Below are 22,672 nucleotides of genomic sequence, written 5' to 3'. Positions count from 1 at the left end.
GAAATGGCAAGGAAGCATCTCTTTCATTGTGGTTTTTACCAAATTTTCTTTACTTCAGAAAATCTGCACTTAAAAAATTATGTGTTAAGAATTGTTACGCATTGATTGACTCAATGGACATAAATAGTTAACCAAATTAGTTTTCTTAATTATATTTATCTTTCCGGATGGTAAAGGCAGCGTTTTTATTATTTGTAATCTTATTTCAGTTTACGTCTCGATTATAATGAAGTGTGGAGAATCTGGATACTTGAGTCACAATTCGAAGTCAGCGACTGCCACCACAATTGCTTCACCGCAATGTTGCATGTTATATGCTGTGCAGACAATTAAATATTATTGTGTTCGTGAATGTGATCGTTGTCGTTGAAGAATGTGTTAATGTTCTCTTCTTTCTCTTCACTGAACCAAGATGTATCCCATGGCTTTAATGTGTCTCGGGCCACCATCGTTTCCACACGTGTTGTTTCTATCTCCACCCCCTCCTGTTCCAAACCCGATTCTAGAGTCAACATCACCGCAATTTTTTTGGTTGTTGGCGAAAATACCGATTCTTGCTTTACAAGCTTTATTCTTCCAGTATGCACTCTCCGGTACAAGGTTGAACCCTTCTTTGTTACAGTGTTGCTGTAAGTAACCCTGCGAGCCAATCAGGGACTTCCACCTGTATGGACCCAAATGGGTGGAACGGTATTGCCCGTCAGCGATCAGTGCGTAGAGGGAATCGGCTATCTTGTCGATAACAATGAACCTGAGTTCTTCGTTAATCTTCATACCGAGACAGATCTTGGAGAATGATGTGTTCCAGTAGGTCGGTAATTTGGTTTCCAGTGAGTCAAACCCAGTCACTCCTCCAGGGAGATTATACTCTTCCTTGTTGCTCCAATAATTGGAGTCATAATGAAAAGTTAACTGATCGGTAGAAGACAAAAAAAAAAAAAAATATATATATATATATATAAATTATGTATACGAGGGAAACCCTGACCCCCTAAGTAATCATACTTAAATAGAATAAATGGTTGAAAAGAAACTTTGCCCTGAGCGGGATTTGAACCCACTTACCTCCTGTTACTAGTCAGGTGTGATGACCACTACACTATCAGGACAACCATGCTGGCAACATGGAAATCAAAGATGTGATTTACATGATCGGAGACGTGGTCTCCCGGGAAATTAAACTTTTCAAGGTGACAGGGTAAGGGAAGCCTATAACCCTATATGAAGCCCAGCTAAACATTAAAGATACACGACCGAAGTAAACTTAGCGGATCACAAAGGAGGATCCAATTACGGAGACAGGCTAATTTCAATTAAACAAATTCTGTATACGAGGGAAATATATATATATATATTGATGAATTAATGAGAAAAACAAGTGAATCATTCAATCCCAACGAGCAACCAGCTCCAAAGAAATTGTGAGCAGATGTTATCTCAATCAAGAACAATAACGATTCTAGCTGAGATTAGCTGAAGTTAAAACGGAGGTCAAATTATGAACATGAAAATTTTATCCCAAGGTTATCAAGATGTATTGATCATGACACAAATCTCAGATCAATCGATTTCTAAAAGTTTTAGTAGTGTCGTCATTAGTAGTGAGACAAATGGATCGAGTATTCAAATAAAGGGATACCTTGCTGCCATCAATCTTCATAACAAGGGTCCAAGCTCCATCTCCACATCCAAAATCCCCCACGTGACAGAAAACGGAAGTTGTTACCGAGCCAATTTGAAGAGTAACTACGCCACTTTCGTTTAATCTATTACATAAAGATAATTCAGATAAAAACTGTAGAATCCATCGTTTTGAATATTACACTTATACTGAGTTTTCACTAGTTAAGACTAAATGCAAATAGACAAAAGCAGAATTATCAAGGGTAAATTAAATTCATATTATAACTTGTTATTTTAGGTACGTGTAGTACAACTTGTGGTGTGAAATCAAGTAGGAAAAATTTATTTTGAACTTACAGCTTGTTGTGGTGAGCTTCTTTGCAAATTGAATTCTCTGAAAACAAAAAAAAAAGGCAATCAAAACAACAGCAAAAATAAATCAGAACTACTGTCAAACTGTGACGACATTTGTGAGATTATGAGCTATGAATTAATTTCTTAACACTACCTTTGCAAGTCCGTCCATCTCCTGAGTATCCGGTTCTACATGTACAGTTGTACGATCCCTTGGTATTGTTACATACAGCATCATTGCTACACTCGTCCTTTTCTGTGACACACTCGTCAATATCTGAAATATGCCAAATTGCTTTTAATCATCTTTGAAGTTGTCAAAAAAGTGCCATACTTATCAAAGAAAATAGGCTTGTATCTAATCGCACTGGTTATTCTGTCTGAAATTCTGTTATTCTGTCTAAAATTGAAATCAGAATTCATTCCGCCTCCCGGTTAGCTCAGTGGATAGAGCGCTGGACTGTTGTGTGGCAGGTCGAGGGTTCAGGCCCCGGCCCGACCAACACTCAAGGTCTTAAAATAATTGAGAAGAATATGCTACCTTTATATAACATCAAGAAATGGTCAGAAATTCTAGTCTTCTTGGATAGGGATGAATAAATGGAGGTCCCGTCTCCTATAGCGTTAGGGGTAGGAGACGTTAATTTCCCACGCAGGAGATTACTGTGTGATGGATGTCTTCCCCTGGGGTGGGATGGGTGGGATTTATTGAGTGGACTACTCGCATGGTTCGCATATGTTCCGTTCTAGTCCACCCCTACTGCAGTAATACAGTGAAAATGGTTAGAAAAACAGAAAAACTCGATAGTACAAACCATACACGTACACAAATTATATGGAATGCTAAAATATATTCAGAGGAGAAATAGACAATAGTTATGCGGGAAACAATTTAAGGATGCAAAGAGATCGATCATTTTGTTGTTTTACTTCTTACAGAAACACCTATCGTATGGAGAGAACTATGACTCACAGCCTATAATTATTCAAATTTTCCGATCTACAATTGCCCTTCTACACTCGACTCAAACTTTGTTTGGCCCCACTCTTATTTAACACAGAAATGCATTCATCCAACTATTAACTATGTATAGATAAAGCCAAATGTTCTCAAACAAGTGATACACAAGAGTCAATTAGGCACAAGGTTTGATCATCATGTTAATTTTAAAAGTAACTTCAATGTACACCTGAACAGGAGCGTCCGTCTCCTATGTATCCCTGCTTACAGGAACAATTATAAGAACCATTTGTGTTGTTACAGTTGGCATTCACGTCACAAGTATGGCCGCCAGTGTTGCATTCATCAATATCTAAACGTAAAAAAAAAGGAAAAAAAAAAACTTATTCACGAAAACAATGAACATGCGCGAAAGCATCACATTCTTATCGACATTCCTATCCTCACAGTATGGAAGAAGTTTGTCACCGAGGACCTTATTTGAGGGTCTAACCTGCCACGAGTCTTATCATTCGGTGACACCTATAAAAAGTTCGTAGTTTGGTCTCTCTCTGAGAGCGTCCGGAGCTCTTGTCCTTTGTGTATGTCTGTGTCATCCACTGAATAGCTGCACCTTTTCTACAATGAACTTGATAATATGAACAAGAAGTGATTTTGAAAAGTATTTATATTAACAACAAAAAATTGCCTTAAAACATTTTTTAAAATCATTTCAAGATCAAAAATATTTCTAAAAGACGACTGGTCGTCCACATACGTATCTAACTTAAATATAATTTATTATTTGCAAAGGCGAGCTGTGCGGGCTTTCACCAACTCAGACTATCGAGACCACTCTGCCCCTTTATTCTCCAAGCTAGGAATTTTAGATATTTTCCAAGTCAATACGTTTGAAATCGCTAAATTTATGTTTTATTTAATAAATAACTTATTGCTACCATTGCTTCTCGATCTTTTTGTAAGGAATACCCAAATTCACAACTATGGCACCAGAACAGCCAGTACTTATCGAACGCATTTGTGCCGTACAAATGTCAAGCAGTTTACAATTCTCTACCAAGGTCCTAAAATTTGGAACTCTCTCCCTATTTCAGTCACTCGTTCGTCAAGCTTTCTCAGCTTTAAAGCGAAATTGCAAGAGTTTTTGCTTATATAATCACGGGATTGGCCAAGCCGCACATTTGCAGCACTTTTTCTTTTCTTAATTTATTATTGTAAGTGAGGTGACTCTCCCATAAGCCTAGTGGCTTCTTCTTCTATTTTTTAATTGTTAAAATAAGGCAGATAAAGATGATGATGATAATGATGACGTTTCGACGTTAGCTAAACGTCATTATCAAGTGAAAATCATCTGTAATCCGACACTTTCATCGACGCATTGCTGAGAACAAAAATTCGGCAATCGGTAGACATTTCTTAGAAACTCAAGGTAACAACAACCTCTTAAAAGAAAACTAATTCTCAGTTTTAAGAAAGTGCCAGGGAAAATCTGATTGTTTAGCATTTGAAATGCTCTTCATCAAGAATCTTAAGCCTAATTTCAATATCAGAAGAACTCCATATGTGCGAGCCTTTGCGTTTAATATTTTTAATCATCTTTTTCTCACGTTACAGCTTTTAATCAGCTATTTTTTTTTCAGTATTTATAGACTGGAACCCACAAACATATTTTGACTTTATAATGACGTTTAGCTAAAATCGTCGTCTTTTATCAATTTTTAACTCATGGTATGACGTAAGTCATGCAATAGGGTTTAGGTTTTGGGGGCGAAATTCAATTAAAAACCATTCACTCACTTTGTTGGACATTAATTTATGCATTAAACCTGGATTAAACACTTTTTCTCCCCCTCCCCGACAAGTTTCACTGTTCAAAGTCACGGTGTACGTTTATTTGGGGGAGTGGTACAAAGTTGAGGATATGCCGAACTACTCGGACAAATTCAAAATGGCGTCCTGTCTCTTGAGGCGTCATGGTTTTTTTTTTATTCGAAACTTCATCAAAACATACCTTTGTGGAGCCAAAATGGAAAGGAAATATGCTACAGAATACTCGACTGCAGAGAAATGGACGTCTGAGTCCTAAAAGTAACGATAAGATGAACGATTCGTGCGTGAAGACCTAAACACCGCGAATATGAAGTGAGCTTCAGCTTACTTCAAAATGGTTAACGTGAAACTTCGTTGATTTATATCTTGTTCCACCCACGAACACGAAAACTTCGCTATGGGGCCTCTCGAGACTTTTGGGAAAAAAGGGGTAGTTGGATGGAGGTTTAGTGTTAATTTTGGTAAACCGTGAAGAGCCCAGCTAGGACAATGTAAGCCAGTGCCGGTATCTTAACTAATTCTTCGCACATTCGCAATTTAATACAATTTTTCTCCATCAAAACGCTTACAAACACGATAATTGTGCCAGCACGTGTTGCCCACGATCAAAAACACTTTACAAAGAAAGCCAGATCACAAGTTACGTCAAGGCCGCAAAAATCTCATACCATGAGATTGCTCTAAGTAGCCTTTTATTTAATCTAAAATGATTTTAAGAAATGTTCTATCGCAATTTTTTGTTGAACTTGATAATCAAAGCAAAAATGCAAAAACCTTTCAGACACTAAAATTTTTGACAACTTCATCAAGAACTAAGATGTCAAACCTACCTTTTTCACAATATTCTCCAGAGAAACCGTTTTCACAGAGGCATTCAAACAATTTGTAATTTCTCTTCGTATGAAGACAAGTTCCTCTGTTTTGACATCGTCTAGAGGAGCAAGGCAACTTCTGATGGTAAAAAAATAATGACGATAATGAAAAAAATAATAAAAAAATTCCTCGATGACAGCAAGAGAACAAAGAAATACAAAAATGAATGAACGAGATTAATTTTGGCATTGGTTTCTTACTTCAAAGTAATAGTGATGTGAACTCTTCTTTTGGTAATACTTCTTTGTGTTGTTCTCCTTGTCAGAAGGCAGCAACTCGCACCACAATTTTTCTTCAGCGCCCAGGTTCACAGACATACAGAGAGGATGGTTGAGGCATTCAAAAATGCATTCAAGATCGTCGTACACCATGATAACGTCAATTTGGGCCACATCCAGATAATGAAACTTGTCCAATGAAAGTAGACCATCTCTGGACTTCGCAGATGCTGCTAAATATATATTATACGCGAAAGAATAAAGAAGAAAATAAAAACAGGAGAAAACCACAAGAAAGAAAAATGAAAAGTGACAAAATTTCATCAAATGTTTTTTTATAAATCTGATCCGACATCGTTAAATGCCCTGATATATTTTAAAAAATAGGAAAATTTTAAATCGAAAACGCAAGCTAAATTCGAAAACTATTGATAAAAAAAAAAAAAAAAAAAAACTAATGTGCCCCAAAGCAGCGGCATCTATGTTCAGTCTATGAAAAGCAACTTTCAGCATTCTTTGAGTTAACTTTTGGATTAACAAGGTTGAAGGAATTTTAGTTTAAAGCCAGAAAAAAGAAAGACAAGAAAGCACGTATGCCTACATACAATATATGTTCCTTTTGTCTTAACTCATCAGCGCCCTCAATTTAAATTCATGTCGAGTGTAAGGAGGCCATTGAGAAAGGCTCGACATGAATTTGAACATATCTGTTTATCAATGTTATTGTATTTTTCTACCTAGAAGAATTTAAAGCTAGCGTACACGCAATTTAAGTCCTTAGATTATTGAGGACAGAGAATTAGCATGGTAAAAAGAGAGCATAAATATAATAGTTCCGCGACCTTTAACTCTCACAGCTGTTGTTCCAAAAGAAGCGTGTTGAGAACGGCGAAATTCAATACGGAATTCAGAGGATTAAAAATTACATTTAATTTTAGACCTCCACAATGAATGCAAGACTAAGTACCCTCATATCTTACGAGTAGGAAAAAAATCAGCGTCATCCCTGATATCTTAAAACGAGGACTTCACTTACCTTGTAAACAAACAGTCCTGAGTATCACTGAGCAGAGCCCCACTAATAAACAATTCAAATGGAAAGACATAGCTTGAAGTAAACTGATAGCGGCCGTTACCTCTGTGCCTTAATAATAAACTAAGGCAAAAACAATCTCATTTGATTTTTCCAGTGACTCCTTTCGATTGTCGCACCAACAAAATGTGCAAATCAATGACTTACTAAACCGACTGAAGGATATTAGAGCCCTCAGGACCCTCTATGTTATCCACACACAGTTAACAAGTCTTGTTTTCAGAAAGTAAACAAGAGGTAGTTTTTCTTTCTGGTGATGGAACCTATTGTGTGTTACCAGCGTAACTTATTGCACCCATTGTTTGTGTAAGGTAAACCCCCGAAGTGAATCCCTAAGGCATAATTTTCGTTTACGCGACTTTATTAAAATATCTTTGACTCTTTTGAGTTGATGTGTTTTTAATCAGCTGACATAGTATTAGAAGAAAAAATATACCGATTGCATAAAATAAAGGTGACGTTCAAAAGACGCCAAAATGCATTTGTACAAAATGAAAACCTGATGATTGCAAAATCCAAAAAGCAGCTAACAGATGGCAAACCTATCTGTCATATTCATAAGCGGCTATAGCTAGAAAGCAATTTAGCCTTCTTGCGAAAGGCCCCTGGCGTTGTTAACTTCACTAATCAAACACAATATTGTAAGAGTCTCCCACATTGTTCAACTGCGTTTAAGAATTTAAATGCATTCAGCACTATTATTTTGAATAATTAATGTACAGCTGTTAAGGAAAATTTTACCTCCACACTCTCTTCAAAACTAAAATAATTTTATGGTCAATTCAAGTTGGGGAAAAAACGTTTGCATAATAAGTGAGTGGGTTGGTAAGAGCCACAGACCATGAATATAGAGTTTCACTCATTCGCAGATGAAGCAAATTATTTCTTAAAATTAAACATTAATATACTTGAAAGTGAAGTTATTTGCGAACGTGATAAAGTCCATACTTGGCCATCTGCAAACAAGCTTCTATCAAATAATGAAACTTCAAATCTTGTTATTTGTAAACATTAAGAGAAGTATAGAGATTCTCTCTAAGCTTTGCTATTTCCTAATGGATCCTGCATTATACTTTCGAAGAGCCATTTTGAAATCATTGCTTGAGGTAATGCCTACTATCAGTCAATGTTGTAATTTGTACTTACAATAGTACGTTAGATAATAAAGCTATAAGAGTAATAACCTTCTCCAGGTTTACGGAACACTCAAGTCCTTTAAATCAAAGACTTGCATTTTTTCAAGCTATCTGCTATAACTACCCTTCACCTTGGAGTGCTTATACCCCTCCCTCTCGAGCTTCTAAAGAAAAAGTATCGGTCCATTCTTATTGAGAAATATTCAGTAATTGTAGACTTCATTTTACTTTTCTGCTTATCTGTTTTATGTAAGTGTGTGTACAAGAGTGGTACCTGACCTTCATCCGTCAATTAATTACCTTAGTGTTAGCCAACCCTATAAGTTAATAAAGGATAGCCTGTACTCTCCGCATAGTTTATAACTTTTGTCGGAGAAATTCTTTCTGATTACCTCATGTAGTTTTAGAAGTTCATAAGGCTTGTAAAGTTCATTTCATCCTTAAATCTTAGCTTCCAGAAGGCGAAGATATGTTGTCGAACAAGGTGCGTGACTCAAAGGACGTACACGCGCCCCTGCGATTGGTGGCGTGAAGTTAAACGGCTCTGTGGAAATGGTGATAGTGCACGGAAAGACATAAGGTCCATTTTAAGAATACACACGGACTGCACTGACCGAGACCTTGCAGATAAAATCAACGAGGATTTTTTCAGTTATGCACGTCATGGTCTTATGCGAAGATGACGAGCCTATTCAAGTGACAGTCGATTCTGTTGCAGCACACCTAAGCAAGATTAGTGCGTTTAGAGCAGGGGGGCCTGACAACCAGCCAAACTGGGTGTTGAAAGGATTTTCTGATATATTAGCTCCAGCTTTAACCGAGGTGTTAAATCAATCATTCCGAGAATCCGAAGTCCCACTTATATGGAAACTAACGGATGTTCCACCTGTTCCAAAGGGTGCATCTATTGAAGACTTTAACAAAGGCCTGAGACCCATATCTTTAACATCCACATTGTCCAAAGTTCTGGAGGGGTTTGTTATCGACTAAGCTCTCAAACCCTTGATGCTCAAGTATATGGACCCTAACCAGTTTGGTTTTGTTCCTGATTCAAGCACTACGTCTGCACTCATCTACATGCTGCATCACTGGTCTGAAGTCACTGACGGGACTGGCGCTCATGATAGAGTAGCACTCCTGGACTACAAGGAAGCCTTTGATCTTGTAGACCACAGTTTACGGATCGCCAAGCTATGTAACCTACGAGTAAAACCGACCGTTGTCAACTGGGTGGCGGACTTTTTACGAAGCAGATATCAACGTGTGAAGCTGAAATCTGATTGCTTCTCGGATTTCAAACCAGTCCTGGCTGGAATCCCACAGGGAACCCGGATTGGCCCATGGTTCCTTTTGGCTATGAACAACGACCTCACAACGAGCAACACCCTCTCTTCCATGTGGAAATTCGCCGACGACACCACGGTCTCGGAAATTCTCCCAAAGTTTGGTGCTTCAGTGCTCAAAGAAACAGTACATGGTGTCCTTTGATGGTCTAACGACAACAAATTCAAACTGAACTCACTTTAGTGCAAGGAACACGGAATAGACTTTCGAAGGAAAAATAACTTGGACACTGTTTCTCTTGAGGCTAACGGTAATGCTTTTTAGATTGTGAAATCAGCTAAGATATTAGGCGTCACTGTAAGGAATGACCTTAAATGGAACGATCGTGTAGATATATTACTATGAAAGCATCTCGACGAATTTACTTGCTTAAGCAACTCAAGCGTGCTGGCATAGACCGTAAGTCTCTAATCTTATTTTATTGTGCGTGCATACGTTCCGCTATGGAATATGCATGTCAGGCCTTCGATACTAGTTTGCCAGCCTATTTGTCCGACCAAATAGAGAGAGTTCAGAAAAGAGTCTTAAGGATCCTATTCCCAGAGGTTTCGTATAGCGAGGCCCTGGAAGATGCGGGTTTAAAAACGCTCTTCCATAGACATAAGGAATTATGTAGCAGTCTGTTTAAACAAATCGTAGAGAGTGACCAGCATAAACTAGCTGGCCTGAGAAGTCGAAGAAAATAGCAAACTTCCTTTTCTAGACTGCCTGGTAAGCCACAACGACAACTCATTACGGACGACACGTATGATGCACGATCCTCGCAGTAGATAGCGCTATTTAAGCAATAGCGAAAATCAGACCTGAAAAAATTCAGACCTGTACGGGACACGAACCACTGACCTCTGCGATACTAGTGCAGCGCTCTACCAATTGAGCTAACAAGCCAACTGGGAGCAGGCCGTTAAGTTGATTCGTAATAAACCCGTGAAAGTGATAAATATCTACTGCGAGGATAATGCATCATACGTATCTAATACCGCAGTTCAAAATATATGAGCTTCATATATTTCATTGTATCGGACGACAGTTTACAGCAAACCGACACACACAGACAGATTACTAGACGAGTCATCCTAAAACCCTACATCACACAAAGCCACAACTATCAGGACTCCAACACGACGCGCACAACTAGTATGCGACTTGACAGACAGCTTATCCGACGAAAACAAATACCTTCACCGTGTTTTTACGAAGAACAACTACAACAACGACTTCATCCGACGAAACACCCACCGACCCACTACCACTACCGAAACAAACGACACCGCAACCCCTACGACTACAGCAACCATACCGTACATAAAAGGCATGTCTGAAAACATCTCGCGCATCTTACTACCCTTCAATATCCGCGTCGCCCACAAACCCATCACCGCACTACGTCAGTTACTAAGCAACGTTAAAGACAAAGACGAACAGAGGAACAGACAGGGAACGATTTATAAGATCAATTGTTTCGACTGCCAAGCCTCCTACATCGGTGAGACTGGCAGAAACCTCACAACAAGACTGACTGAACACAGACGGGCGACGAGGAAAGGTGATGTCAGCAATCACATTGCTGAACACCATCGACTTACCAACCACAACAGTGACTGTGACTCTGCGCAATGCCTAACCTACAGCACTGACTATTTTCAAGGACTGACTCTGGAAAGCTGGTTTACTAACTTAGAACAGACTCCCCTAAACAGATGTCAACAACTACCCGCTCCATACAAACGACTCATTCACGACATAAACATCACAAACGACCGAAAAAGAACGACCTAACTTTACCGACAGATCGAAACAGACCAATCACGACCGACTTACGCCACTTGAGTCTTACAGCCAATAACATCACGGCAAAACCAACCGATCATTTGACACGAACTGGAATAAGAACATTCTACTGACAACAATCATTCACTTGATTCTGATGAGCAAGAGACGGCCTATTCGTGACACTTTGCTAAGATTTGTGATGCGTTGATATACAACTACAGGCACTGCTAGTGCATGGTAGGGGTCTTTATTTTTCCAGAAAGAGCGAGCTCTAAATGCAAAACAGAGACCCTCGTTCAAACGGTCTATCAGGCCACCAAATACATGATATCGTTCGCTTCGCTTTGTAAGGCACTGAAATACACAATTTTAAACACCTATCTATACATTTTGTCCCCTGACATAGCATTCAATCAAAAATCTTCATTTTGGAGTCTGACCAGACAAATCGTTTTTAGTTTGGCCTGAGAATAGTGTTTTAGTGTGCATGGCTGCACTTATAAATACCTGCTCAGACAAGTGATAAACGCGAGTTAATTAGGAACGATGCTTTATTCCAATGTCAACAAGGTTGCAGTGTTAATTGCAACCTCAATTTACCTGAACAAGAGCGTCCGTCTCTAATGTATCCCTCCCTACAAGAACAATTATAAGAACTATTTGTGTTTTAACAGTTGGCATTCACGTCAGAAATATGGTCACCATTGCTGCTTTCATTAATATCTGAACACTGAGTAAAGTGACTCACAGAATAAGTGCTAAAACCATCACCACAATACGGAGCCATATAATCATAAAATCGCACGTTATATTCACGTATCGCAATCATGAAGATATGAACTACGGGAAACATAACAAAAATAATAAACATCAAAGTTAAGACGAATGCTCCAAAACCTTTCAGACACTAAAATGTTTGAAACCTTCATCTTGAATGTCAGAATTCTAACCTACATTCTCCACAATTTTCTCTAGAGAAACCGTTTTCACAGGGGCACTCAAACAATCTATAAGTGCGTTTTGTTAGCACACAGGTTCTTCCGTTCTGACATCGTTCAATGGAACAAGGCGACTTCTGAAAATACAAAAGGGAAAAAAAAATTAAAGAAACTCAGTTCGTTAATAAGAAATATAAAGAAGAAAAAAAACGATTTTGATTTCGAAGTGATTTCTTACTTCGAAGTCGTAGTGATGTGAACTCTTGTTTTGGTAATACTTCTCTGTGTTATTCCCCTTATCCGACAACAGCAACTCACACCACAGTTTTTCTTCGGTGGCAAAGTTCACAAACATACAGAGAGGATGGTTGAGGCATTTTAAAGTACATTCAAAATCGTCGTATGCCATAATGACGTTAATTCGAGGTACATCCAAGTAATGAAACTTTTCTAATGAAAGTAGACCACCCTCTCTGAAATTCTCACACACTGTCGTGATAATGTGTTAACGTAAGTGAAAGAGTGAAGAAAAAAATTAGAAGGCAAAACAAACAACAGCAGGGACGAGAATGATCAAACTCAAATCGATTGCCTAAAGAATGGTAAAGAATGAATACTGCGGAATATCTTATTGGAATTTAAACTCGGAGGTAATCTGACTTTTTTCAAAAATTCACAAATACAGAAAAGGAAGCAGGGGTTTTGCATTTCCCTCTGCGCGTAGTTTTCTTTTGTCATAAGTCTCAGTTCATGGTAAATATCAATTTCAAATTTTTGCATTTCATCTTGTCAACGCCCTCGAGTTCATGAATTGTTTGGAGGTTGTTGACATAGGCTAGACATTTCGCAATTTTTGTGACCAAGGAATTCCCCAATTTATAATGATATGAACAATAATGAACATTATTGAGGCTTAAAACACAATTAAACAACGCTTCATCTTATACTGCTTTTCTCAAATCAATACACAATCCGTGACACCAGCTTTAAAAATCTTTTGCCTCTTGCTTGACCATGACTATGAATTCAAACTGATTCAATTTTTTTTTATATTTTAGTTTGTTTTTCATGATGAACCGCTCATGTGGTGAGAGGGTGCGATCAAGTCTTACAAAGAGTAACTGCTTACTTAATAATGTTTATGCATTCCCGCAAGCTTTTTCTTAAATCTTGATCAATAATTTCCCTTCTACGACGCGTCTATGGATAGCAAAAAAAAAAAAAGGAAAACAGGAAAGCAATGAAATAACCCTGAAAAGCAGGGAGAAAGATGAGTTGTGTGTATAGTTTCCATTAAAAAAATTGAAGGCCACCTCACACATAGTTCAAGACCTCAAGGTGGTGACCATCAAATCTGTTCTTACAGTAAAAGCACCTCAACACAATTAAATAGCATAAGAATTAAAGAACAGATCGCAAAAGAGGACGAGGACTTTCACTAACCTTGTGAACACACAGCCTTGACCAGCAAAAAACAGATCCAAACGAAAAACATCGCTGATGCCGTAAGGGGCTCGCTAATTTAAAGTTAAAAAAGAGAATTGGGTGTCTTGACTGTACGCATCTAAAGCTCTTGCAGCTCACGTTTTCGAGAACTTTCCTAGCCTCGGTCGCACAAATGAAATGATGCAAATCAATAGCGTCTTTTAATCAATGAAAAAGCAGTTCAACGATGTCAGAGTTCTCAGGACTCTCCTTACAAACCATGCACATTAAAAATGATCCTGTTTACGGAAAGAAAACAAAATGTAATTTTCTTTGCGAAATAACTTATTTTGCATGCGTTGTTTCCTTAGCTAATTAAACACGCTGTTGCAAGGATAACCCCAGAGTGAAACACCGGCAAGGGTTCTCTGTTTATGTGACTTTGAAACTGTTTTTTCTTTGTGTGACTTGGAAACTGTGTTCAATTGGAAACCCGTTGGGCTATCTTAATATTTGAATTGTTTCCCATTAGCAATATAGTCTCGGAAAAAAATACATATAAGTCCCCAATGCACCAATAAAGTTTATACCCAAAGCACGCGAAATTCATTTTCACGCTTAAATGAAGTTAGCAACATTTTCAAAATCTTTATGTATTCAAATCAACTACACAGCTTCATACTTAAATATGGGGGAAGAAAAATATATATATATAGAAACATATTGAACCTTCTTGTGAAAGACCTCCTGGCGTTGTTGACTTAGCTACAAAAAACAGTTTTTCAGGTGTAACACACTTTGTGTAAATTCAATTTGAGTACCTCTCAGTCTTACAGAAATTCGTTATATCCACTATCTTAGAAATTCATCTGTTTTAACCGTCGAACTTGAAAAAGAATTTTTTACACATTTTCCTAAAAACAAGAAGAACTTTAAACAGAAAAGTGCTTAAAATGTACATGAGTATAATAACATAATCGATATCTACAGCTTATTTAACTCAAGCATTTCGTTGTTTTTTTATTTTTTATTTTTTTTACATATACATATATACGCCGTCTCGACAGCCAGTTCATCAACAAGACGTGTAACTTGGGAAAGTCGATTTTGCACTTTCAATTAGCTAATATCAATACGCTTGAGATGGATGAGATCTTTTTTATCGTTTTTTTAGCTCTGAGAGATCGAAGCGCAAGGTCTCACATTGAGTATGAGAATCGGGGGCAGTTATGCTCAAAGGGATGCATTTTAAAACGTGTTCGACCGTTGCTTCATATCTTTTTTTCCCTATACGGGTTTTAATTTAGTCCCTTCTTTTGATTTTTGAAAAGCAATGTATGTATTTACAAAACAATAGTTGGATTTGCTAAGACTAAATTCAATACTCTTACTGCTAAAAAGTCACTTTTATTCACCGTACTACTGAATCTCCATTTCCAGGAAGTCCCGACTTCATATTGGCTACACTTGCAAAGACGTGTCTTAAATAAAGTACCTATGATAATTTAAATAAAAGTACAACGTGAAAAAAAAAATAAATAAAAAAACAAACTAACATCGCTGCCTTCACCGGGTCCCATCCAAAGTTGCGGTAAACACTGGATTTGAATACTTATAACTCTAGAACACCTCCTAACGTAAACACCCCATGTGTCATTATTAACACCACTAATCGAACCAAGACTATTTCTCAAAATTCATTAGATTTAGATGGTTTAATCTGAAAGGCCCATTTCCATCCGAGGTCCTTTGCAGTCGTTTGTTTTTGTTTTGGAATCGCCCTATTATTAAATGGCGAACTCTGATAGTCCTTCACAAACACTATTAAAAAGAAAAAAATAGATTTGGTGAAGAACACAGTAAGCAAATTTGCAGCCAAATATTTGAGACTGAAAAATCGTAAATCGGGTCTGTGTATATAACCTGTACAAAGCTTACTTGATGTTGAAGGAAATTGTTCGGCTTCAATACAACCAAATAATCAATATTGGCCAAAACTGATTTACTTTACGCATTTCAATTATAGAATAATGACTTGTGCAAATGAGATCGCTTGCATACATATCTCAGGATCTCAAGTAAAAATCAGTCAAATAATTATTCTCATCTCGAAAAAATCTCCCCGGAGTCTCTAGTTCCTTCGTAGGAACAATGCAATAACATTTCTGCAAAAGCACTGTCTGTAGCGTTACCGAAACCCATTGTTGTTTTCCTTGCCCTCCATAAATCATACACAGACTCTCGAGGTCGAATAACCTTTGCCGAGCCGGGCAGACTCGACCTTCCTCTAGACCGCTTCTTCGGCGGCATCAACTTTTCAAATGACGTTTTTCACCGTCATACATGTAAGAATTAAAAACCATTTACTGATATGGATACTACAATAGTTTGTTGTTCGCACATGATTCAAGATGGAACTTTGAAAGCCCTAATTAGTAAGATGGAAGAGGATATCAAAGCGATTCCGCAACTACGAGGAAAATAGCGTATTTTTCATATATGAAAAATGATCCGGGCGCGCAAGGCATCTCGGTTGGAATGGGCCTTTAAGGTGGCTCAATAGGGTTATGCAAGATCACGAAGCGCGCGCCAGTGACATCAATCGAAAGTTAATTTTTCTCGTTGTTTTTGCTATTTTTCAAATCAAAGCTACTGAAACATAAAAACAAGGGCCTAAATTTGCTGTACAACAGTCACCTCTGAAGTCAAGGCTTTTAGTCCCAAATTAAAACTACTGAAATATCGCCATTTTTTGACGTCTGTTTGACTTTGATTTCAATTTTCTTCAATTTCCTTCGGTAAAATTTTCTATTATTCTCCGACCGGGTAGAGTCTGACAAGACGAAACTTTTGAAATCGAAACAAATAGGGGTTGTCAAGGTAGTTTTTTCGCTTTTAACATTTTTGTTGTTTTTTGGCTGAGCGAAAAACTTGTCCTACAAATTTTTCTGATAGATTCACAGCAAGGAAAGCTAAAAGGGTATAACATCTCTGCCAAATTTTAAGGAATTTCACCGAAGGAAATACGAGAAATCTGAGGGGGAACTTTCTATTTTCTCACCTCAATGACAACCACGTGATCAGAATAGGAACTCGCCAAGATCGCTATTTGAGCATGCGCGAACTTTCGAACCACGCGGTTTTGTCGAGAACAAGTGTGTAAACACGGGCGGTCATTATCTTTGACGTTTTTGTACAAACTGCTTTTGACCTGAAAGTCAGTTGAGAACATACCTTAATTTACTATGCCGCAGAATCCTTGGAAATCTCTTCGAAGTGTTTCAAAATTGCGGAGACTATTCTCGTCGTGTTTGTGACCCTTGGAAGCGATGAGCGACTGGACAATGGCGGTCTCGTCAAAATACACACAAGACCTTTCCGTCCAAATCGTTGGTACAAATTATTTAAATCCTCATATCTTAAGCCACTGCCAGCAATTTTTTCGGCAATGCTTTGCTTTATTGGGCTATCCGCATGACCTGGGTTGTACAGCTTTCCTCGAAAAGACAAGAGTCTCTAATGACGGTTGTCAAGATATTTCAGGTCTTCGGCGGCGTCCTTGACAGAGATTACAGAACTTCTGTTCACCAGCATTTCATCAGACAAAGCCAACCTAGGCGAAAGCAAGATTCTTCGAAGAGCGATCACGTCCTCTAGGGCGTCGTGGGCATCAAAGGTGGTTTGAAATAAATGTTCGTAAACAGAACTCTGCCCAGGCTTTGGAAATTTACCTTCTGCGTTTTGGATAGAAGAGTACTTGTTTTTGATGAGTGATTTCATCAGTGTCAGAGTGTCTGCAAACCGGATGGAACTGATGGAACTGAGCTCCGCGATAAAATTTTCGCCACCGTTTCGAAGTATTGGAATATCAAATGTGGCGGCGTTGTGTCCAGCCAAGATTGTGCAAACAGGCTTTGTGGATCGTGTTGAAGCTGAATCTATTCTGGCCCTCAAAAAAGTTAAGAACTGCCTAAGTACTTGCGATAACTCAAAGGCTTCTACTAGTCGATTATCTTTGAAAAGTCGGCGGATTCCATTGACAGTTTTAACTGTAAGTTTGTTGACCTTTGACGCGTGAGAATCTATGTCTCTGGTTGGTAGAATGTTGCATGAGAATTGTTTAGCTGACCTATCCACGGCAGCGACCTGACATACTTCTGCTTATTTTCCCGTTGAATTTGTCTCGATGTCAAATAAAACAAAGTGATAAAATTTACTGTCATCAAATTTTTCCTTTTGAACTGTGGGTCTCGAGGTGTATTTCGGAACTGCATTTTCGTACTGTTCTTGTTGTTTCGTGACAGCAGCGGTTATATCATAAAGATCAGTGATTGAAAGTTCAGAATTGTTCAACTCCAATGTTGTCGCAGAAGAGTTCAGGTTCAGGCCAATGCCACTTTCATACATGGTACCTTCTTTACCCTCGTTTTTCGAGGTTTCTGAAATCTGGTGTTTGTGTAATTGTGATCGACGTCGTTTGAATGCAACTGTTGATTTCCTTTGTTTGTCCTTCGAACTTTTCATGTCCATTTTCGTATTATGGTCTACACAGAAAAGACCTGGCTCTATGTTAAGTGACGCTAGAGTTTGAGGAAGTTACCTGTAACCTAAATTTACTTGAGAGACAATGCAGGACACTATAATCATTGCTTTCACTTCCCCCGTAAAAGCGAATTTTGGGGTTCTTCGAGCCCACCACACTGTTCAGAGACTCGTTACGTTGAGAATTTGCTGCAGGTGCAAGTTTGTTTATAACAATGTCTGTGCTATATTCATCAAAGAGAGATTTCAGGGCTGATTGAATGCTATCTCCTTGGAGGTCTTTGCCATAGGGAAGATCTCTGTGACAATAATGAGAAGGGTCTTTCTTGTATCTACACCATGTTTCTCTACAACCAGTGTGGTCACCAAATGCATGAGGCACAATGCTTTGAATTGCAGATTTCATGTTTGTAGCATCCCCCTTATTTTGTGCAATACAGTATGTAAAGGATTTGACAAGGTAATTTATGACTTTCTGTGACAACACTGAACTGTTGGGGAACTTACTTCGTTGGCTCAAGTTGTATAGGCGTGTTGTAAGGGATCTTTTTATGTGAACTGTATCACTTCATTTTTCCACACCATAGGGTACCTTTTGCTCTAGGTGAGATTCAGTCATTGAATCATCATCCCCGGTGTAAATTGAAAATTTGACATTTGATTTAGTTACCTTATTGAAAAGTTCAACTGCAGCTAAAGGCTCCATTGACTTTGAAGAGCCTGAATGATTTTTTCTACAGTCATGGTCATTTGGTTGTTTTCCTGCCTTTTTAGCTTCGTCACAGGAGTGGCACATTTTAGTTTTTGTTGTGTAGTCAAGGACCTTACCAGTTGAAAGGCCCATGACTGCAGCAAGTCCGGTCTTAGAGTTGAAACCTCGCCCCCGTTTCTGCCACCCCTTGTCATAAGAACAGGCAATAGGTACCTAATTGTTCTGGTCAGGCTTGTTACCATTTTCAATTGCCTTCTCTCGTTCAAGGTTTAGGAATTGCTGGCAACTATTTTTTGCTACTAGCTCTATTGCCTTTCCAGCTTCCCTTTCCCGATTTTTAAAAGTCGATGAGTTCAGTGCAGGCACATTGAGGATTGAAAGTAAATTGTTTAAATGGGTGTTGCCCACTCCGGTGTGTAAACAGCCAAGGGCAGCTCTCGTGTTCACATCAAAGGTCAGTGGACCGCGTGCACCAGATCTGCTCTTTTGATGTTTTAATGGTGTTTCCCCCATTGCATTGGCTTCATATAACAGTAAACGTGCTTGCCAAGCCACTGTGCTGTTCTTCAATAACATTGCCAAGAGACAAAGGGCCTAGAAATATTGTAAAATACACTGTAAACTAACAGGGAAAAAAGACTCCACAATATTTGTTATGTTGTTTTATATGATAATGGTTTAAAATATGCTATAGTGCAGTTAAAAATAGTGAGAATTTACCGTAATGACAAAATAAACATTCCTTCAGACCATCTGTAAGGGTTTCTAAGTCCACCAGTCTGGATCCTTGTGGCAGGTTCGCCTTCCTCTTAGCTTTATTCTGCTGATGGGAATCAGGGTTGGAGTCAACAGAACAGGTAGGCCGATAATTAGGACAAGCTTGACAGGAAAATCTTACCAAAAATTAAGACTTCCGTATAAAGAAAAATGTACTGACCTCACGTGCTCGCGTCATTCGTTTTGCTGGGGGTTCGTTTTCCATGGATATGTTATCATACTGGAGCTTCCTTTTGGCATTCCACGTTTTGAACCCTCCGTGTAACCTTTTTATTTTTGTTTCTTTTCTGGTTTCGATCGCTTCCACTTTCCGAAAGCGACCCGACGCATTACGGATGTTGTGTAGGCGTTGTGTAAACTTCTGGTCTTTCACTGTCAATATTGTGCTCATTTACTGGAAAGTATCGATGCCGTTTCACTCTCGTCAAGTAAACTTCGCGATTATGTGACAAAAATTGTGCACTCGCGCGAAGCCGCCATGTTTGTTTACATATTTGATGCCATTTAAAAGCGCGCGCTATTTTCGTACCCATTCTTCGCCCGGCCAAAAAACTCTATTGAGCCACCTTAAGTCTGTACTGTTCGAGGTTTGTCTTTTTTTTATCTTAGGTAAACTCTCGTTGATCTCATAAAGAGAATTGTCAGTGATATTCTAATTACCTAGCATCGTTTTAAATGATTTGTACATTGTTTCTGGTGGTTCTAAACATGTTTTGCTCTGTAGACTGTTACTAACTTCAGCATGTTCACATAGATAGTTTCGTTATAGTTGTGATACCCTCCATAACTAGATTTGTCTCTGATTATTTCCATTGACGTATGCGAATGTTATCATGATAATCTTAGCTCGAGTTCCAAATACTGTTTTATATTAGTTGTCCCTTGAATATTGCTATATAGATATTTGAAGATATGTTAGTGCTTACAAAACAGTTCAGTCGATAGCCATTATTATAATGCATGTGTAGGGAAATATGTGGCACTCCTGTGCCAAAACCGACCAGGAATGAACATCACGGCAGTTATCCTTGTTGTTGGCGACAAAGCCAATTTAACTTTGGAAACTTTATCCTTCCAGCAATCATTCTCCGGTGGAATATTGAACCCCTTCTTTATTACAGTAAGGCTGCAAGTAGGCTTGCGGGCCAGTTAGTGACTTCCACGTGTTACGACCCGATAAGGTAGCGCGGTAGCGTCCATCAGCATTCAGTGAGTACAGCGAGTCGGCCTGCATGTTGATCATAAACGAACCTGAGCAGTTCGTTGATATTCATACCAAGACAAATTTTTGGAAACGCAGTGTTCCAGTGGGTCAGTAACCTGGTCTCCTCTTGGTCAAACCCATTCGATCCTCTAGGAAGGTTGTATTCTTTCTTGTTTATCCACAAGTTGAAATCATAATGAAAATTTTGCTGATTGGGAAAAGAAGAAAATCATTTTTGAACAGTCATGAACTTTGAGTAAATAATTTTTCCAAAACGTCCAGTCAGTACAGAAGAAAATATTAGCCAGCATAAACTCATTGGAAACTCAAAGGTGTTAAACCGATGACAGATAACGTTTAACACTTATATTACCGACCGTGCAAAACTTTTTTAACATTATGACAACAAGCAACGACAAAAAAAAAGCTGTTTGGAAGGGACCATAAGCATTGTTTTAATGAATCAAGAACTAGTAAGCCACAATTAAAGTCACATCGCAAAATACAACACCTTAGGTTTCCCACCGTGGTTGATATTTTTTGTTGTATCTTGATTTAGAATTATCAAAACCCTCTCTGGCTAAAAGGAGACTACAGATACAGAAGTGTAAAAACTAGTAGGGAAACGGTCTTTCTTAAGTTGAGGGAAATTACAGCAGAATGGAAATCTTTTAAAACAGTCTAGGTTTTCCTAGATTCTCAAGCTGTAATATATGTAATATATCCTTTATACGTGTATAGTTACACTTTAATCGCCAGTTTTAGTTGGGGCACATTCGGTCAGGGGATTCATTTAGAATCAAATAACTGATGTATTATGAATAAGAATATAGCCACATTCACCTTGGCAAGTTCTTTCATCCCCAGAATATCCAACTTTACATTCACAATTGTACTATCCCTTAGTATTGTTGCACACAGCATTAGCACCGCAGCTGTGCTCCTTTACAACACATTCGTCAATATCTGGAAATACATCAGAGTGTATTTCATAGTTTTTTGTTAAAACAGCGCTTTTCAATGGCCTTTCAGGTTTTAAAAGTTGTGAGTCTACCTATTCATGTAAACATTGTTACCTCCATCGCAAGTCTGACCATTGTATCCATCAGAACACCTACAGCGGTAACCCTTGTCAGTAAAACCGCTTTGACATTTGGCGTTTTGCTTGCAAGGATTGGTAATACAAGCACTCTGACATTATAAAGCAATAATGGTAGTGATAATATTATTAATAAAGACAATGATAATAATGAACATAACAATAATTGTAATATTTGTTTAATAACGATGAAAGAGATAATGCCGATGATAATGATGACGATGATGATAGTAGTGGTAATAATAACTTCCACGGGGGCATGCAATTTGCACTCTGTATGGAGTTGGTAATAAAGACACTCATACATCCTATTCTGTGAAAAATAATACAATTTCCTGCAACCTGATCATTGCACCTCATACATGGCTATTCTTGACAATAACCTCAACAAAATTGAGAACTACTACAGCATCATTCTAATAACTGAATTGATGGCAAAAGCCAACCGGAAAAGTTAATGAAGAGAAAGACAATTTTGAATCCCTTACTTTTGTCTTGTTGAGTGTCAGTAACATGAAGTTAAGAAAAAATATCTAATTAATGGCACTTACCTCTGCTCCTCGATCAATGTAACTTTAGTGCTCGATCGGGTCTGCTTTGTTTTCTTCATGAGTAGTATTATTCAGCTCACATTTATGTGTTCTATCCTCTCCAATTTGTCGTTTTTCAAGATTGTAACTGACACAGTTTCTTTCGGTGCTTGACACGTTGCGCGACACGTTGACGCGAGCAGAAACATATCGCAACAATATTGCCAGTAGATAAGAACG

The 22,672-nt window shown here is 38.3% G+C and overlaps 2 protein-coding genes across 2 annotated transcripts; both read right to left on the bottom strand.

Annotated features, from left to right (window-relative positions):
• Window positions 1–63: 63 nt before the first annotated feature.
• On the bottom strand, window positions 64–6,513 carry LOC111341103 (uncharacterized). Its single transcript, XM_088725269.1, has 7 exons — window positions 5,842–6,513; window positions 5,599–5,719; window positions 3,168–3,290; window positions 2,132–2,254; window positions 1,981–2,017; window positions 1,640–1,766; window positions 64–912 (listed from the first exon to the last, which is right to left on the bottom strand). The coding sequence occupies exons 1-7, from the start codon at window positions 6,181–6,183 to the stop codon at window positions 400–402; spliced, it is 1,386 nt and encodes a 461-aa protein (XP_088581395.1). The 5' UTR covers window positions 6,184–6,513; the 3' UTR covers window positions 64–399.
• A 5,052-nt stretch (window positions 6,514–11,565) lies between these two features.
• On the bottom strand, window positions 11,566–12,569 carry LOC148728839 (uncharacterized). Its single transcript, XM_088725500.1, has 3 exons — window positions 12,382–12,569; window positions 12,160–12,280; window positions 11,566–11,840 (listed from the first exon to the last, which is right to left on the bottom strand). The coding sequence occupies exons 1-3, from the start codon at window positions 12,550–12,552 to the stop codon at window positions 11,797–11,799; spliced, it is 336 nt and encodes a 111-aa protein (XP_088581626.1). The 5' UTR covers window positions 12,553–12,569; the 3' UTR covers window positions 11,566–11,796.
• Between the last annotated feature and the right edge of the window lie 10,103 nt (window positions 12,570–22,672).

The sequence above is a fragment of the Stylophora pistillata genome, chromosome 6 (genome assembly GCF_964205215.1).
Source record: "Stylophora pistillata chromosome 6, jaStyPist1.2, whole genome shotgun sequence".
In the NCBI taxonomy this organism is placed as follows: domain Eukaryota; kingdom Metazoa; phylum Cnidaria; class Anthozoa; order Scleractinia; family Pocilloporidae; genus Stylophora; species Stylophora pistillata.
This window is presented reverse-complemented; position numbering and strand designations above follow the sequence as displayed.

Bases quoted from the DNA above. Each gene is read 5' to 3' on its own strand.
- LOC148728839 (XM_088725500.1), bottom strand. From the start codon at position 12,552: ATGGCATACGACGATTTTGAATGTACTTTAAAATGCCTCAACCATCCT. The intron at 12,281-12,381 runs GTAAGAAATCAC...TTGTATTTTCAG, and splicing joins CACATCACTACGACTTCGAA to AAGTCGCCTTGTTCCATTGA. The intron at 11,841-12,159 runs GTAGGTTAGAAT...TTGTTCTTGTAG, and splicing joins TAGAGAAAATTGTGGAGAAT to GGAGGGATACATTAGAGACG.
- LOC111341103 (XM_088725269.1), bottom strand. From the start codon at position 6,183: ATGAAATTTTGTCACTTTTCATTTTTCTTTCTTGTGGTTTTCTCCTGT. The intron at 2,018-2,131 runs GTAGTGTTAAGA...TTTTGTTTTCAG, and splicing joins AGATGGACGGACTTGCAAAG to AGAATTCAATTTGCAAAGAA. The intron at 913-1,639 runs GTATCCCTTTAT...TCTACCGATCAG, and splicing joins TGAAGATTGATGGCAGCAAG to TTAACTTTTCATTATGACTC.